Here is a 15,490-nt window from a genome sequence, read left to right on the forward strand (position 1 = left end):
TCAGCGTAGCCCCCAGGGATTCCCTGTGTGTTGTTGTCTCTTTGGGGTCTCGGCATGTGGAGTTGGACCCTGTTAAACTAGCCATCTAGCCCTCGGCAGGGTGTCTCTAGCCTGTCCTGGAGCCCAGCTTGGGGCCCCCACATGAGTAGGCCTGCCACACGTCATCGTTGTGGTAGGGGGGACATTGCCCCCACCCTTCGGGAGTCGCTTGAGCTGTGTTCGGGGGGCTCTTGTCCTAGTTGGGGGGAGCAGGAAACTCAAAAGCAGGCTGGGCCCTTCCGGACGGTTAGGAGAACCATGGGGTGGGAGGGCTCAAGGCTGGCCACCAGGCCTCGGCCTGCCCGTGGACCCCGCCCAGAGCAGCCGGAACCCCCAGGCCTGCGTCTCCACAGCTCAGGGCAGCTGAGGTCCAGACCCTGCGCGGTCCTCGCCCCCTTCCAACATGCTGGTGGCTTCACTCTTTGAAATGTCCCCCATCGTGTCCTCGGGCCTTCACTTCGAGGTGGGTCTGGCTGGCACTCCAGCCTCGGAGGAGGAAGGGGTCAGCGCGTTAGTTGTTTGCCGGAGAGCCGGACATCTGGAGGAGCCGGCTCTAAGCACCCCCCTGGCTTCCTCCCTGCGTGGAGCCTCGGCCGGGCCCCCCGTCTCCCAGGGCCACATGAAACGCTCTGGGGGGCGGGGCTCCCGCTTGGCCCCCGCGCTCACTTCAGAGATGAGGCAGTGAGGGCCGGCAGAGGAGGCGAATGGGCTGATGAGCCCGCCCGGGTCACCGAGCTCTGGCTTGCCCTGGGCCTGCACCCCAAGCTGAGCTGGGCCAGGCTGGTGACAGCCGCCCTGCGTGAGTCAGCGGGCCTGGAAGCAGGCCTCGAGGGTCAGTGGTCGCGAGGGTCAGTGGTCGCCAGGCTTGTGGGGCCGGACCCAGGCTGGGGGGCAGCCTCCCACTGTGTCGATCCCCCCCACTCCAAGGCAATTGAGGTGAGTGTGTCCCGCTTGTTCCTCTGGCAGGACTCCGTTGCATTCATCGATCATTGCCCGGAACGACGTCGTCTTCAGTCAGCTCCTGCAGTGCAAACAGTACGTACCCGGGCAACAGCGGGGGCCGGGCCCTGCTGAGGCTTCACAGCCTTCCCGTAAAATGAGGTCCCGACGGCCCCGGCCGGTGTCAGAAACGGCCAGCCCACGTGGGCGCCGAGGGCAGCACGGCGCTGACAAAGCTCACAGAAGCCGTGCGGTTCTCTCGGGACGTGGGAAAAGCTTTTGGGGAGACCCAGCGCCCGTTCTTACTAAGAAATAGAGAAATCAGCACCAGAGAGCGTAGGAGGGGAGGAGCTTACCTCTGGGAGCGGCGCGGGCCGGAAGCCTTCCCAGTAAGCCCGGGGTGAAGCCGGGGGCCCACTCTCACCTCTGACCCTTACCTGAGTGATGAGACAAGAAAAGAAACAAGGAATTAGGGGAGGTCATGGCCAAACGCTCCCTCATTGCATCACTACGTGATGATAACTTTAATTAAAAAAACCAAGTGAAAAATCTACCTGGGACAGGTCACGGTGTTAGCAAAGTTGCAGAATAGAAAATACCCCCCCAGAAGTCCTGGGCATTTCTAGGGGTCACACAAAGCCCAGCAGCAAGAGAAAGAGAAGTTCCATTTGCGAGTCTTCTTGCCGAGACAAACCCAGGAACAAGTATGACAATTTTGCCTAAACTAATCTGCTCATTCAGTGCTGTGGAAATCGGACTGCCCCCAACTTACTTCATAATTCTAGCAAAATCATCACCAAGTCCAGCTGCAAAAGCAAAAGGCGAAGAATATTAAGAGAACAAAAATAAATTTAAAAAGAATGTCAAGGGAATAAGTAGAAAAAAAAAAAAAGCACTCTAGATGTAGACCTGTGTCATAAAGCCGCGGCGGAGTGGAGCGGTGGAATGGGTACGCGGACTAGACCCGACCGTCGGCGGTCGTAGCAATCTAGTGATGGACAGACCCAAAGACCCGGCTCTGGGGAGAAGAGCTCACTGTCTGACAAAACCTGCTGGGAAAAGTGGAAACCAGCGTGGCAGGAAGTGGGCGCTGACCCAAGTTATACGAGGTCGAGCGGGCTCGTGAGTCAGACGTAGCCGTGATACCGTAAGCGGGAGCGCAAGGAAGAGGCACCTCAGATCTTGGGGATGGGGGGGGGGGGCAGAACACTATGTGATGCAGAAGGGAGCCTTTGGGCTGCACGAAATGAAAAAGGGTTTTCACCGACAAAACCAGTCTGGCCAAAGTTGGAAAGGAAGGCTCCTGGGAAGCCAGTTTTACAGTTGGGGTCTTATTTCTGCAACAGAGCCAGAATGCGAGTCATCCCCCAGGTAGTTAAGTGCTCAGAAGAGAGGGACAGGTGGGTTTCCCAGGAGGGAACCAAAGCTCTTGAGCAGCGCGCACAGGAGAGCCCTGGATGAGACGGGGGCCCGTTCAGGGGCCGCCGCCACGGGGCTGGGGGGTCTCAGGGGCCTCTCCTCGGCTTCCCTAGGCTGGACTTGGAGCTCAAGGACCACGAGGGCAGCACGGCCCTGTGGCTGGCCGTCCAGTACATCACGGTGTCTTCGGACCAAGCGGTGAACCCCTTTGACGACGCGCCTGTGGTCAACGGCACCTCCTTCGATGAGAACAGCTACGCGGCCAGACTGATTCAGCGGGGCAGCCACACGGACGCGCCCGACACGGTGACGGGTAGGTGGGCGGGGGAACGAAGCCCACAGACCCTGGAGGGCCTTGGTCCGGCTCCTCCTGCCCCACGGTGCCACAGACAGTCCCAGAGTCCCATGGGGCACGCGTGACCGACGCTCCCTCGGCGGCTTCGGTCCAGACCTGCCTCTGCGTCCATTTCCCCTTGGCCCCCTCCTGTTCCTGAGATGCTGGACCACCTGGGCCTCCTCAGCCCCCACCCTGTCCTTGCCCTGGCTGCTTCCTGCAGTGACCCCCCCCCCGAACCCCCATTCCTGGAAGCTTCTCCCAGCCCCCGATGGCATGGCGTGGAGACCCATGTGCGTCCTGTCGTCCTCACAGGGAACTGTTTACTGCAGCGGGCGGCCAGCTCGGGCAACGAGGCCGCGGCCCTCTTCCTGGCGGCCAGCGGAGCCAAGGTCAATCACAAGAACCGATGGGTGAGTGGAAGGGGCCCAGGGTAAGGCCGTGTACTGCCGGCTCACCAGGGGCAGCCCAGGGCCCTGTCCGGTCACGTCTCCCCATCCCACCGACTCTGAAGCCCTCCATTCGTCGTCCAAGACTTGCTCCCGGCCCCCTCCTCAGGCCCGGCCATGCTCTCCCTCAGTGAGCTCTCTTCCTCTAATGACTTTGTTCTTCATCCTGACCCCCCTGTCGGGGTAGGGGTAGCTGCTGGCTGCCAACCCCCCAGTCACTCCTCTTCCTTCCTCTGGGATCTGCACCCGGCTCCCCATCTTTGCTCTTTTCCAACTCTTGCCTTTATTTTGGGCGCGTGCTGACGTCTCCCGCGCCCTCCATCCGCCAGACGGGACGGGGTGGGGCCTGGAGCTCCTTGGCCCCTTCTGCTTCCAGGATCAGGCATTTCTGAAACCCCCTCCTCACCCCGTGACCTCTTGGTTTCCCCTCCTCCTCCTTAACCTTTCCCCCTCAGTTACCCCATGAGCCCTTGATCCCCAAGCCATCTCCCCGCACTGACCCCCGGCCCCAGCTTGACCCTCTAGTTCCTTGAGGACACTGAGCAGACATTTAGACGCGAGCCCCGGGGTCCGGGGCCTGGGTGTTGGGCACCTCTGGTTTGCCTTTTGGGGCACACATATTATGGAGATGTTTTCTCCTGGCCCCTTGCCTCAGGTTGGAGGAGGGAGCGTCAGTGGGGCAGGGGGTGCCAGAGCCCCTCGTGGGTGGTTTTCATGTAGCGCCCCCCGCCATGTGACCCTCTTTAGGGAGAGACGCCACTGCACACGGCCTGCCGGCATGGCCTGTCCACCCTAACGGCCGAGCTCCTGCAGCAGGGTGCTAACCCGAACCTGCAGACGGAGGAGGCCCCGCCCGCGGCCCCCGGTCCGGCCGAGGGCATCTACCTGCAGACCCCGCTGCACATGGCCATAGCTTACAACCATCCCGACGTGGTGTCCGTCATCCTGGAGCAGAAAGGTGAGTCCCCCGGGGTGGGGAGGGGGTGCGGCGGCCTGGTGGTTTTCCCATCCCAGGGAATCCACCGAGCATCTTGTGGGAACAGCTGAGCCGCGACAGCTCAGGAGGAAGGAAGTGCTGGTAAAGGGGCGGGGATCCGGGCCAGAGAGCTTGGCTGGTATGGGAGAGGCTTCCTGGGGTCTGCTCCACGCCAATGCCGGATCTGGGCTGCCCCAGGATGGAGCAGCGGGCCCTTGGGGAATTAAGGGGGAAAGCCCCAGGAGAGCAGGGATGGTCATATGGGGCAGGGTGCTGGTGCGGGGGTCCTCCCTCGTGCTCACCAAGGACCCCCATCGCTGCGTCAGCATCAAGGTGCGGTCCACCACAAGTCGGGCACAAGTCCCAGTGAACACCTGGGTGAAGGCTTCTAGATTGGTGCACCTTATGTTTCTTTGGATCTTGATCCCTGGCTTTGCTCTCTGGCATGGACACCCATGCCAGGCGCTCCTGAGCCGGTGCCCCCTCAATGTAGGCACTCCATGCCAGGCAGTCTTGTACCGGTGCCACACTGGGCGGTCCTGTACCAGCATTTCTCAGGACAGGAGTTCAGAGGAACGTCAGAAAAGCTGTGGATAACAGGATTTCCCAGAAGCCCGCAAGTGGCTGCCATGTTTTTGCCTTTCCTTTCAGCTAACGCCCTCCATGCGCTCAATTCCCTGCAAATCATCCCGGACTTCAGTCTCAAGGATTCCAGGGACCAGACTGTGCTGGGGCTGGCGTTGTGGACAGGTAAGGCCCTGTGCAGGCTTGTGGAAGCTGCCAGGGACTCCCCCACAGCTGTGGGCCCCAGGCACCACTTCCCGTTGCTAAATAAAAGGGTTAGCTGTGGACTCTGGCATCCAGGAGGGTCACCATCGCCCTTGCCGTGCCCTCCCGGGGCCTGCCGTTTCCTCCCGCCAAGCACATCATCCACACTGGAGAAGCGGGGACCCTGGGGGTGGGGGCAGTGGCTGACCCTGCGCACCGGGGCCTGTTGCAGGCATGCACACGATAGCGGCCCAGCTGCTGGGGTCGGGGGCCTCCATCAACGACACCATGCCCGACGGGCAGACGCTGCTGCACATGGCCATCCGGCGGCAGGACGACAAGAGCGCCCTCTTCCTGCTGGAGCACCAGGCCGACATCAACATCCGGTAAGCTGGGCAGTGCCGGGGCGGGGGCGCCTCTGGAGCCTCCTGTGGGACATCTGGGAATGTGGCCGCCCTCTGGCCTTCCTGGCACTTCCTTCCCTGGCGCTCACTCTTGAGGCGAGGCCCAGATCTCAAGCTGGGGTCCCCCTGGCTCCCCCTTTCCGAAGGATAGTCTCCCCATAGCCGGCAGCCCCCCTTTCCTCCCTGTGCCCATCCTGTTCTCTGCCGCCTCCAGGCCTTTGTGCAGGCCGTGTCTCGTGACCAGAAGCCGCTTCTTCCATCCTTTTTTTTTTTATCATTTCATTATTCTTTTAGCTTTTTCATTTCCAAATCTCTGCATGGATCGTTTTTCCACCTTAGCCCTCACCAAACCTCGGCTTCCAAATTTTCCCCTGCCCCCGATGGCGAGCGATCCACTGGATGTTGGACGTGTTAAAACATGTTAAATCCAACATGTGTAAGCATATTCGTACAATTCTCCTGCTGCCCAAGAAAAATCAGATCAAAAAGGAAGGAAAATGAACAAGAAAACAAGATGCAAACAAACAACAGCAAAAAGATGCACGTCTCTGTGCCTCCTTCAAGGCCCGGCTTCCATGCCGCCTCCTCCCTGAAGTCTCCTTTGGCGTCCCTGACCCGAAGGGACGGCTCCCCCCAACCTCTGTCCCATCGGGCCGCCATGTCCGACTCTGGGTCCTGTCCGGGAGGGTGCGAGGCGTTTGGATCGCACCCGCCCTGAAGGGAACCAAAGTGAGCGTGTGGCCGGGGGTCCCAGCTCCCGTGGCAGAGAGCGAGAGGCTGGCCAGGCCCGGTCAGGGGTCGTCCTTGCGGCCTGGCCCTGGGGATCAGACGGCATTAATGCAGCTGTGTGGGTGGGCTCTCCTAGGACCCAGGACGGCGAGACTGCCCTTCAGCTGGCCATCAGAAACCAGCTTCCCCTGGTGGTTGACGCCATCTGTACCCGTGGGGCCGACATGTCCGTTCTGGATGACCAGGGAAACCCCCCTCTGTGGCTCGCCCTAGCAAGTGACCTGGAAGACATCGCCTCTACTCTGGTGAGATAGTGGGCCTGGGAGACAGGGTGAAGGGGCAGGTTCCAGCTGCCCAGGCGTGGGGGAGAGTGGGCACCGGTGCCCACAGACTGTCCTGGAGGGGAAGGGAGGGAGGAGGGGCATTACTGAGAACTTACCAGGGGGTTTAGAAGCTGGTGAGTGAGGCATTATCAGCCCCAACCTTGTCTGAGAGGGTCAGCAGAGGCCGGGGCAGCAGCTGGGGGGCAGAGAGGCCGGGCAGCCGGGGCGCAGCCAGGGCAGCCAGCACTCTCTGGGGTCTCTCCAGGTGAGGCACGGCTGCGATGCCACGTGCTGGGGCCCCGGCCCGGGCGGGTGCCTCCAGACGCTCCTGCACCGAGCCATCGATGAGAACAACGAGGCGGTCTCCTGCTTCCTCATCCGCAGGTAGGAGCCCGCCCCAGCCCGCCCTCCTCCTCCCCGGGCTGCCCAGCTCCCGAGGGCACCCTTCCATCTGGCAGTGGGTCCCCGTGCTCGAGATGCTCCTTGGAGCGCTCGTCTCTGGGGCTGCTTCTCTGATGGACGAGTCATTTCTGGGGAGGCAGCCCCTCCGCCCCCCGGCTCCCTGAGGCCGCAGGTGGTTTCCTCTTCCCCTGCGCCCGTCACCTCCCAAGGCTGCCTTCCCAGTTCTCCTGTAAGCCCGGGGTGGGCAGAGGTGGAGGCCACTTTGATGTGGGAGAGAAGGAGCCAAAGGAGACTCTTGGTCTCTGCTGCTGGCCCTGGAAAGGTCTTCTTGGGGTTTTCTGGTGGAGTCTGGAGGCTTCCGGACAGCCTCCCCCTCCCAGATGGGGCACGGCACCTACCTGAGCCCCCGACGGCCTTCCTTCCTCGCAGCGGCTGTGACGTGAACAGTCCCAGACAGCCGGGGGCTAACGGAGAAGGGGACGAAGAGGCCAGAGACGGGCAGACCCCCTTGCACCTGGCGGCCTCCTGGGGCCTGGAGGAGACGGTCCAGTGCCTCCTGGAGTTTGGGGCCAACGTCAACGTGCAGGTAGGAGCTGGGAGGAGGAAGCCAGAGGTCACCGGCCAGGAGTGGGGTGGGGGCCATCCTGGAGACACCGAGACCAGGCCAGTGGTCGGCTTCTGCTTGGTTTGATTAAAGATTTGAGGTCTGCGCCGGCCTCCTTGGGCCCCCTGATGGAGCTACCCTTTGGCCCCTCTGGGGCTAGCTTGAGGCCACTAGTCACATCTCTCGCGGGCCAGCTGCTTCCTGGGCTTCTTGTGGCCTGGCTCGCCTTGTCTTCAGAACATTTCCTCTGTCTTTTTTAATTGAAAAAATGATCCAACTGGAGCTTTTTATTCTTCTCGAAAGAGTCTCCGAGTTTGCGTCCTTGCACAAAGAATGTTCAGATACGTTGTCTCCGTCTTCTTGAAGTGAGAAAAATTAGTTCTGCTTTTAAAATGGACATTGAAATTCTGACCTATCCAGAAACTAGATCTTGGCCAGCATCTCTCACTGTGAACCTCGATGAGGTCGGATTGGGCACGGGCTTTCAACACAAGGGAGATGCCTCGCGGAGAGCGAGGAATGGTTCATCTGGCAGATCTCTAGAGAAGGGGAGAAATACAAAGAGCATCAGAGAATGCAAAATGGGTAAATTTGGTTTCATAAAAAAAATTACACACAAAACCAATGCAACCAAAATTAGAAGGAAAGCAGAAAACTGGAGAAACAGTTACAGCAGATTATTTCTTTTTTTTTTTTTTAATTTAAATTTTATTTTAATTAATAATAACTTTGTATTGACAGAATCCATGCCAGGGTAATTTTTTACAACATTATCCCTTGCACTCGCTTATGTTTCGTTTTTTCCCTTCCCTCCCTCCACCCCCCCCCCCCCAAGATGGCAAGCCGTCCTATATATGTTAAGTATGTTGCAGAATATCCTAGATATAATACATATTTGCAGAACCGAACAGGTCTCTTGTTGCACAGGGAGAATTGGATTCAGAAGGTAAAAATAACTCGGGAAGAAAATCAAAAATGCAGATAGTTCACATTCGTTTCCCAGTGTTCCTTCTCTGGGTGTAGCTGTCTCTGTCTATCATTTATCCATTGAAACTCAGTTAGGTCTCTTTGTCATAGAAATCCACTTCCATCAGAATACATCCTCATACAATATCGTTGTCGAAGTGTATAATGATCTCCTGGTTCTGCTCATCTCACTTAGCATTAGTCCATGTAGGTCTCTCCAAGCCTTTCTGTATTCATCCTGTACAGCAGATTATTTCTGATAAAGATCTGATTTCTTAAATACTAGAGAACGGAGTTTATTTTATAAGAATCCAAGACATTCTCCGATTGACAAATGGCCCAAAGGTACCTATGGACAATTTTCAAACAAAGAAATCACAGTTTTTTATAATCATATGAAGAAATGCTCCAGATCGCTATTGCTTAGAGAAATGCAAATCCAAACAAACCTGAACTACCACATATACTTCTCAAATTGGCGCATGTGACAGAGAAGGAAAATGATAAATGTCGCAGGGGATGTGGAAAAACTGGGACGCTAATGCACTCATGTATTCTGGAGAGTGATTTGGACCCGAGCCCATAGGGCCACGGAACCATACGGACTCTGATCCAGCGAGACCACTGCCAGGCTGGTGTCCCAAAGATTTTTTTTTTTTTAAGGGAAAAGAACCTATTTGCACAAAATTTGATAGCAGTTCTTTTTGTAGTGGTAAAGAATTGGAAATCAGCCTGAGGAACGGCTGAACAAGCTGGGGATAGGATTGGGGAGGAGAATTATGCACTATAAGAAAGGGTGAGCAGAGAATTTGAGAAAAACTCAGATTGACCTTCAAGAGCTGAACAGAGCCGGGTGAGCGTCGTACCCAGCGATGGCGAGGATGGGATGCGACGGGGATAATCCAGGACCGTCCGCTCCAGAGCGGGCTCTCATGCATTTTCTTGTTCGTTTTTTTCTTTTCATACAAAACGACCAACGTGGAAGCTCTTTCTACGCTTGCACATTTATAACCTATGTCTGATTGCTCACTGTCTCGGGGAGAGGGGATGGGAGGGATAGACTTTGGAACACAAAATTTTAAAAAACCAAAAAAAATGTTTTTATGTATAATGGGGGGATAAAATGTTATTAAAAAAGAAAAAGAAAGCAATTCTTGGCTTCCCTCCAGGATGCTGAGGGGCGGACACCAATTCATGTTGCTATTAGCAACCAGCAAAGCGTCATCATCCAGTTGTTGATTTCCCACCCTGACATCCGCCTGAACGTCCGGGACCGCCAAGGCCTGACCCCGTTCGCTTGCGCGATGACTTACAAGAACAACAAGGCGGCGGAAGCCATCCTGAAGCGAGAGCCAGGAGCTGCTGAGCAGGTGGGCAAGCGGGGCGGGGCAGTCGGACCAGACTCTGGCTGGGGGGCTGCGTGTGCGTATCGGCCACGTGTGGGAAAGGCTCTTTGCGTTCCTGGCTTCGGCCTGTTTTGCTGAAACTGCCCAGATGTTTGTCGTGTGGGGGAAACCTCCTGCCTCAGGCTCTCCCGCCTCAGGCCTTGGGAACGTCGGCGATTTTGGGGCTGAGCGGCCCCTCTCCCACGCTCCCTGCTCCTTGGTTGTGCCCGCGTGTGCCCGGATGTGTGTCTCCCTCCCTGCTGAGGCACAGTCCAAAGGTGCAGGGGGCAGAAGGGTCACACGGGAACCCTCCTGAAGCGTCTCGGTCCCTCCCGAGGTGGGCACGAAGCCCGCGAGTGTGTGAGAGTCCTCGGCCGCCGCGGCTCCGCGCCCACTCTCTGCTCTGGGGCCCGTCGGTGAGGACCAGGTCCTGACGTCTCCTCCTCGGGGGCCTGGCCCGCATGACAGCCTTTGCCTGCTCTGCCCCTCTGGCTGGGCCCCCCTACCGGGGACCGGGCCCCATCCTCCCTCACGGGCCTCAGAGGTGTCCGGGCCCCCCCGTGCTGGCCGGCCTTCACCGTCCGTGCTCCCCGTCACAGGTAGATAATAAGGGCCGGAACTTCCTCCACGTGGCCGTGCAGAACTCGGACATCGAGAGCGTGCTGTTCCTCATCAGCGTCCAGGCCAACGTGAACTCCCGAGTCCAGGACGCCTCGAAGCTGACTCCCCTCCACTTGGCGGTCCAGGCGGGGTCTGAGATCATCGTCCGCAACCTTGTACGGTCTGGGAGCTGGGCCCCCCCCTCCAGGGGCCTGGGGTGTGGGGAGGGAGGGGGGCGGCCTGAGCCCCCTGAGCAAAGGGCACGAGGACTGCTTGATGGGCGGCGGGCGCTGTGCCAAGCGCCTTACGGCCGGAGACAGTTGTTGTCGCCCGTGAGTTAGAGTCGAGGAAACTGGGGCAGACGGAGGTTCGCTGTCAGAGGCTGTGTTTGAACTTGGGTTTGCCCGCCTCCAGAAAGAACTCTGGGTACTGTGCCCCCCCCACTGGCTGCAGTAGGGGCGCGGTCAGGGGGAGCCCAAGGGTCCAGCGCCAGCACACTCAGTGTCGTCGGACCCCAGGCGCCATCATGTTGTCCCGGCTCCACAATGGGCATTCAGAGCCCCCGGGAGGCGGCCGTCATGGGGGGGAGGTGCCCGTGCCGGTGGGAGCCGTGCTCACGCCCAGCTCTCGTGCCAGCTTCTTGCAGGGGCCAAGGTGAACGAGCTAACCAAGCACCGCCAGACCGCCCTGCACCTGGCCGCCCAGCAGGACCTGCCCACCATCTGCTCGGTGCTCTTGGAGAACGGGGTTGACTTCTCCGCTGTGGATGAGAACGGGAATAACGGTAAGGTGCCCGGCTCGGGCCGCTCGGCCCCACACTGCCGGCAGTGTCCCGGCCTCGGGCCCGGGGGGCATGGGAGGGAGGCCCGGGGGCGGGGGCGGCCTCTGGTCACGTGGACGCCTGCCTCTCTGCAGCTCTCCATCTCGCGGTCATGCACGGCCGGCTGAGCACCATCCGGGCCCTCCTGACTGAGTGCAGCGTGGATGCCGAGGCCTTCAATCTCAGGTGAGCGGCACCTGCGGGCAGCAACTCCCGGGGGGAATGGGGGAGGACCTGTGGGCCAGAGGGCCCCGCCTGCCCTGGGGGAAGGGCTGTGGTTGTGCCAGCGGGCCAGGGAGGAAGCGGGGCCTCCCCTTTGCCCCCCCATTTCCCTGCGTGATTGGTGTCCGGCACCGTCCCCTTCCTCTGCCGGACGCCTCTGACCTGGGCCCGCCCTCCTCGGCCCCGGACTTGGGACCCTTCTGCCTCTTCCCTTTCTCTTGCCCGGTCTGTCCCCGACAGCAGACACCCCACAGCTGCGCCGCACTTGGGCTCCCGAGGTCCCGCCTCCCCTCTCTGTTAGTCTTGTTTATGCCCTGGAGGAACGGCTGGTAGCTCCCCCCCCCCACAGGCCCCCAATGTCACTCTGTGGTTACCCCCCTCTTCTCCCCCCACGGTCAGGGAGTCAGTTCTGGCCTTTGTAGTCCCCTCCTCTGGAAACAGTAAGTGCTCAACCAGCGCTTGTGGGCTGAGCCTGCTCGGGTGGGTCTGTTCCGCCCAGCCCCGGGACGTCCCTTGTGGGAAGGGCCTGGCCTCCAGAACAGCCGCAGCCAGGGCTGACACCCGCCTCTGGCCTGTCTTTAGGGGTCAGTCACCGTTACACATTCTGGGCCACTACGGCAAGGAGAACGCGGCCGCCATCTTTGAGCTCTTCCTGGAGTGCATGCCCGAGTACCCGCTGGACAAACCCGATGCCGAAGGGAACACAGGTGAGGGGACGGCCCGGGCCGGCTTGCCTCCGCGTCGGCCTCACGGGGAAGCAGAAAGGCCGAGCGCGAAGAGCCAAGGCGAGGCCGTTCCGCGGCACACGGGGCAGGGCGGGCTGCTGGCCACACCCGGAGGATGGCGGGGGGGCCCGGCTGCCTGCGGGGGTGCCCATTGTGCCTTTCTGCCCGTTTCAGTGCTGCTTTTGGCCTACATGAAGGGCAATGCCAACCTGTGCCGGGCAATCGTTCGCGCGGGGGCTCGCCTGGGCGCTCACAACAACCAAGGAGTCAACATCTTCAACTACCAGGTGGCCACGAAGCAGCTCCTGTTCCGGCTCCTGGGTGAGTGGGCTGCGCCTGCCTCCTCCCTCCCCCACGCTGCCCATCCCCCGGGCACCTGGCGGGTCCCGGGCCCCTGGGAGCCAGGACTTAATGGGTCCCCCCGGCTGTCTCCCACTTCAGACATGCTCTCCAAGGAACCTCCATGGTGTGACGGCTCCAACTGCTACGAGTGCGCGGCCAAGTTTGGGGTCACGACACGGAAGCATCACTGGTGAGGCTGGGCCGCCCTCGCCCGGGGTGGGTGCAGAGTAAGAGGCAGAGGGCCAAGGGAGCACGATGGTCGGAGCCGGGCCCTCTGAGCCAGGCCAGGCCCCCCCAACTGGGTGTGGGCGGGATGGTCCCTCCGTAACCTCCAGAGACCCCGGCTCGTGAGAACCATGACTGGTCCTCAGGACTCTGGAGATTTCTGAGCCCAGAGAAAGGCAAGGTCTCTGACCTCTCAGGGGTCTTTTGGTCCAACCCAGACCTGACCCCGTGCCCATCTTCCCTTTGCTTGAAGACCTCCAGGGAGGGGGAAGCTCACCACCTGCCGAGGAGACGATCCTTGCAGTTGCAGGGTCGGGGCTTGTAAGCGGGGGCTTTCTGCCATCTAGACTGGGGCCAGCCAGTACACACCCCCCCTCTGGCAGCTCTTCAACTGTCACCCGCTGTGCCTCCCCTAACTGATCCTCCCTGGCTCCTTCAGCTTTCTCTTGTGGGGGCCTCCCCAGCGGATCTATAGTCGGTCTAAACCAGGGGCCATGTGAGGGCCCCCAAATCATCTGGTCTGGCCCTGCCCAGGAAACTGCAGCCGCTGCTCAAGTTCTCTATATTGATAATTTTGCGTGGCCCACAAATGACATTATAAATGTCCAAATGGCTCTCGGCAGAACAAAGGTTCCCCAGGCTGCTCTAAACTGGTGCCGTGCTGGGGACCCTCGGCTAACCCCTTTTATGTCCTTTCGTCCATCCTCTGGAATTGGGGGGGGGTGCATTATGTTGATGAGAATTAGTCAGTAATCACTAATTAACTGCTAGCTAGGGAAAGAGAAAAGAAGCAGCATTTCTAGAGCTCCTGCTAAGGGTGCAGAGAGAAGCAGAAAATGCAGTCCTGCCCCCAGGAAGTTCACAGTCTAATGTGAGCGAGAGCTAGAGAGCCAAAGTAAGAGAAAGGCTAGATTCAAGATTGTTTCTGCAGAAAAGCAGCAGGGTGAAGGAGGATTGAGAATGAGTTTTGGAGATGGGACTTTAGCTGAGCCCTCGCTCCGGGAACCATTACAATAACCTGCTGAGGGCTCTGCCTGCCACAAGGCTTTCCCCCTCTTCCCTTCCTCCATTCTGTCCCTGAAAGGATTTTCCTAAAGCTCGCTTTGATCACTTCACACAAATCTTCTACTCAGGGGCTCCCTAGTGCCTCCAGGACCAAATACATATAACGTGCTCAGTTTGGCTTTTGAAGCCGTTTGTGACCACCCCCTCCCACCTTTCCAGTTTTATACTTTATTCTCAGTGACTTCAGCTCCCGTTATGCCACGAACAAGCCTTTCTCTCCATCTTTGGGCCCAGTACTCTCAGCCTGGCCTTTGTGCCCGAAATGTTCCCCACCCTCTGCTCTGATTACCGACCTTCCTGGCTTCCTTTAATTCCAGACTAAAATCTCCCTTCTACAAGAAGCTTCCCCCAATCTCTCCTAATTTTAGTCCCTTCTCTGCATTCATTTTTTTCTCCATTCATTATTTTCTGTTTATCCTCTGTATAGCTTTGTTTTTCTCTCTTATTAGAGTGTGAATTCCTTGAGAACAGGGACTATTTTTGCCTCTTTTTGTGTCCCCCATCATTTAGCACAGTGCCCAGCACATAGTAGGTGCTTAATAAGTGTTTATCAATTTATTGGTTGATTGAAAGAGTCCAGGAAATCTAAGAGATGAAGTTGAAGAGGGAAAGAACTCAAGAATGAAAGAACAGCCAGTGAAAATACTCAAGAGTTGGAGGGTAAAATGTCTTGTTTTGGGAATATCCAGAAGTGCCGGGGGAGTCTGGTGTAAGAAGCCTGGAAAGTTCAAAGGGAGCAAGTCATGAAGGACTTTAGAATCTAGTTAGAAATTTTAGTATTTGCTCCTGGAGGCAATAGAGAGACACTGCAGTTTGTTGAATGTGTGTTTATTTATTTTTGTGGAGGCAAGAAGACTTGGGGAAAGTGATGTGGTTAGTCCTGTGTTTTAGGAAAATCACTTTAACACCTGAGTGTAGGATTAACTGGAGTGGAGAGAGACTTAAGGCAGACAGATCTACCCTTCTCTCCCAACCCTAGCAGTAGGAGTCTCATTGTGAGGTAAGGGAGCCTTGCACCAGGTCAGGGGGCAGGGATAGAAGAGAAGTGCTGCAGGGGTGAAATAGAGGAGAGATACTGTAGAGGTGAAATAGATGAGAGATGCTGCAGAGATGAAATAGATGAGAGATGCTGCAGAGATGAAATAGATGAGAGATGCTGCAGAGATGAAATAGATGAGAGATGCTGCAGAGGTGAAATAGATGAGAGATGCTGCAGAAGTGAAATAGAGGACAGATGCTGCAGAAGTTAGATAGGCAGGAGTTGCTGCAGAGGTGAAATAGAAGAGAGATGCTGCAGAGATGAAATAGACAAGAGATATTGTAGAGGTGAAATAGAGGACAGATGCTGCAGAGGTAAAATAGAGATGCTGCAGAGGTGAAATAGAGGACAGATGCTACAGAAGTTAGATAGGCGGGAGTTGCTACAGAGGTGAAATAGAGGAGAGATGCTGCAGAGGTGAAATAGAAGAGGTGCTGCAGAGTTGAAATAAACAAGACATGGAAGATACCCAGAGTTACTGAGCATGATCTGGATGAAGATCCAGCAAAAGGGACTGAGAAGGAGAAGTCAATTAGGAGAAAACCGGGAGAGAGAGAAGAAACTGATCAGTAGAGAGTTCAGGATGAGAACTGGAAAATGGAAGTTGAATTTTGGCAACTTCAGTGAGAGCATTTTCATTTGAATGATGAGTTGAGAAAAGAAGAGGAAGGGAAATGGAGACACTTTTTGGAGACAATCTTCTCAAGTTTAGCCA

At 57.6% G+C, this 15,490-nt stretch overlaps 1 protein-coding gene across 3 annotated transcripts in view; it reads left to right on the forward strand.

Annotated features, from left to right (window-relative positions):
• ANKFY1 (ankyrin repeat and FYVE domain containing 1) overlaps positions 1 to 15,490 on the forward strand; it is a 44,811-nt gene that overhangs the window by 25,744 nt on the left and 3,577 nt on the right. For all 3 annotated transcript variants that reach the window (XR_007952747.1, XM_051991542.1, XM_051991543.1), the window contains 16 exons: positions 1,006 to 1,074; positions 2,511 to 2,710; positions 3,047 to 3,144; positions 3,928 to 4,138; positions 4,808 to 4,906; positions 5,157 to 5,310; positions 6,194 to 6,362; positions 6,646 to 6,764; positions 7,212 to 7,368; positions 9,522 to 9,722; positions 10,337 to 10,513; positions 10,974 to 11,121; positions 11,253 to 11,343; positions 11,962 to 12,086; positions 12,279 to 12,425; positions 12,546 to 12,636. Coding sequence is in view for 2 of the 3 variants with exons in the window: in XM_051991542.1 (XP_051847502.1) it covers positions 1,006 to 1,074; positions 2,511 to 2,710; positions 3,047 to 3,144; positions 3,928 to 4,138; positions 4,808 to 4,906; positions 5,157 to 5,310; positions 6,194 to 6,362; positions 6,646 to 6,764; positions 7,212 to 7,368; positions 9,522 to 9,722; positions 10,337 to 10,513; positions 10,974 to 11,121; positions 11,253 to 11,343; positions 11,962 to 12,086; positions 12,279 to 12,425; positions 12,546 to 12,636 (2,256 nt within the window). In the remaining variant the exon portion in view is untranslated. The remainder of the gene's footprint in view (positions 1 to 1,005; positions 1,075 to 2,510; positions 2,711 to 3,046; positions 3,145 to 3,927; positions 4,139 to 4,807; positions 4,907 to 5,156; positions 5,311 to 6,193; positions 6,363 to 6,645; positions 6,765 to 7,211; positions 7,369 to 9,521; positions 9,723 to 10,336; positions 10,514 to 10,973; positions 11,122 to 11,252; positions 11,344 to 11,961; positions 12,087 to 12,278; positions 12,426 to 12,545; positions 12,637 to 15,490) is intronic.

Source organism: Antechinus flavipes, chromosome 3 (genome assembly GCF_016432865.1).
Source record: "Antechinus flavipes isolate AdamAnt ecotype Samford, QLD, Australia chromosome 3, AdamAnt_v2, whole genome shotgun sequence".
NCBI lineage: Eukaryota > Metazoa > Chordata > Mammalia > Dasyuromorphia > Dasyuridae > Antechinus > Antechinus flavipes.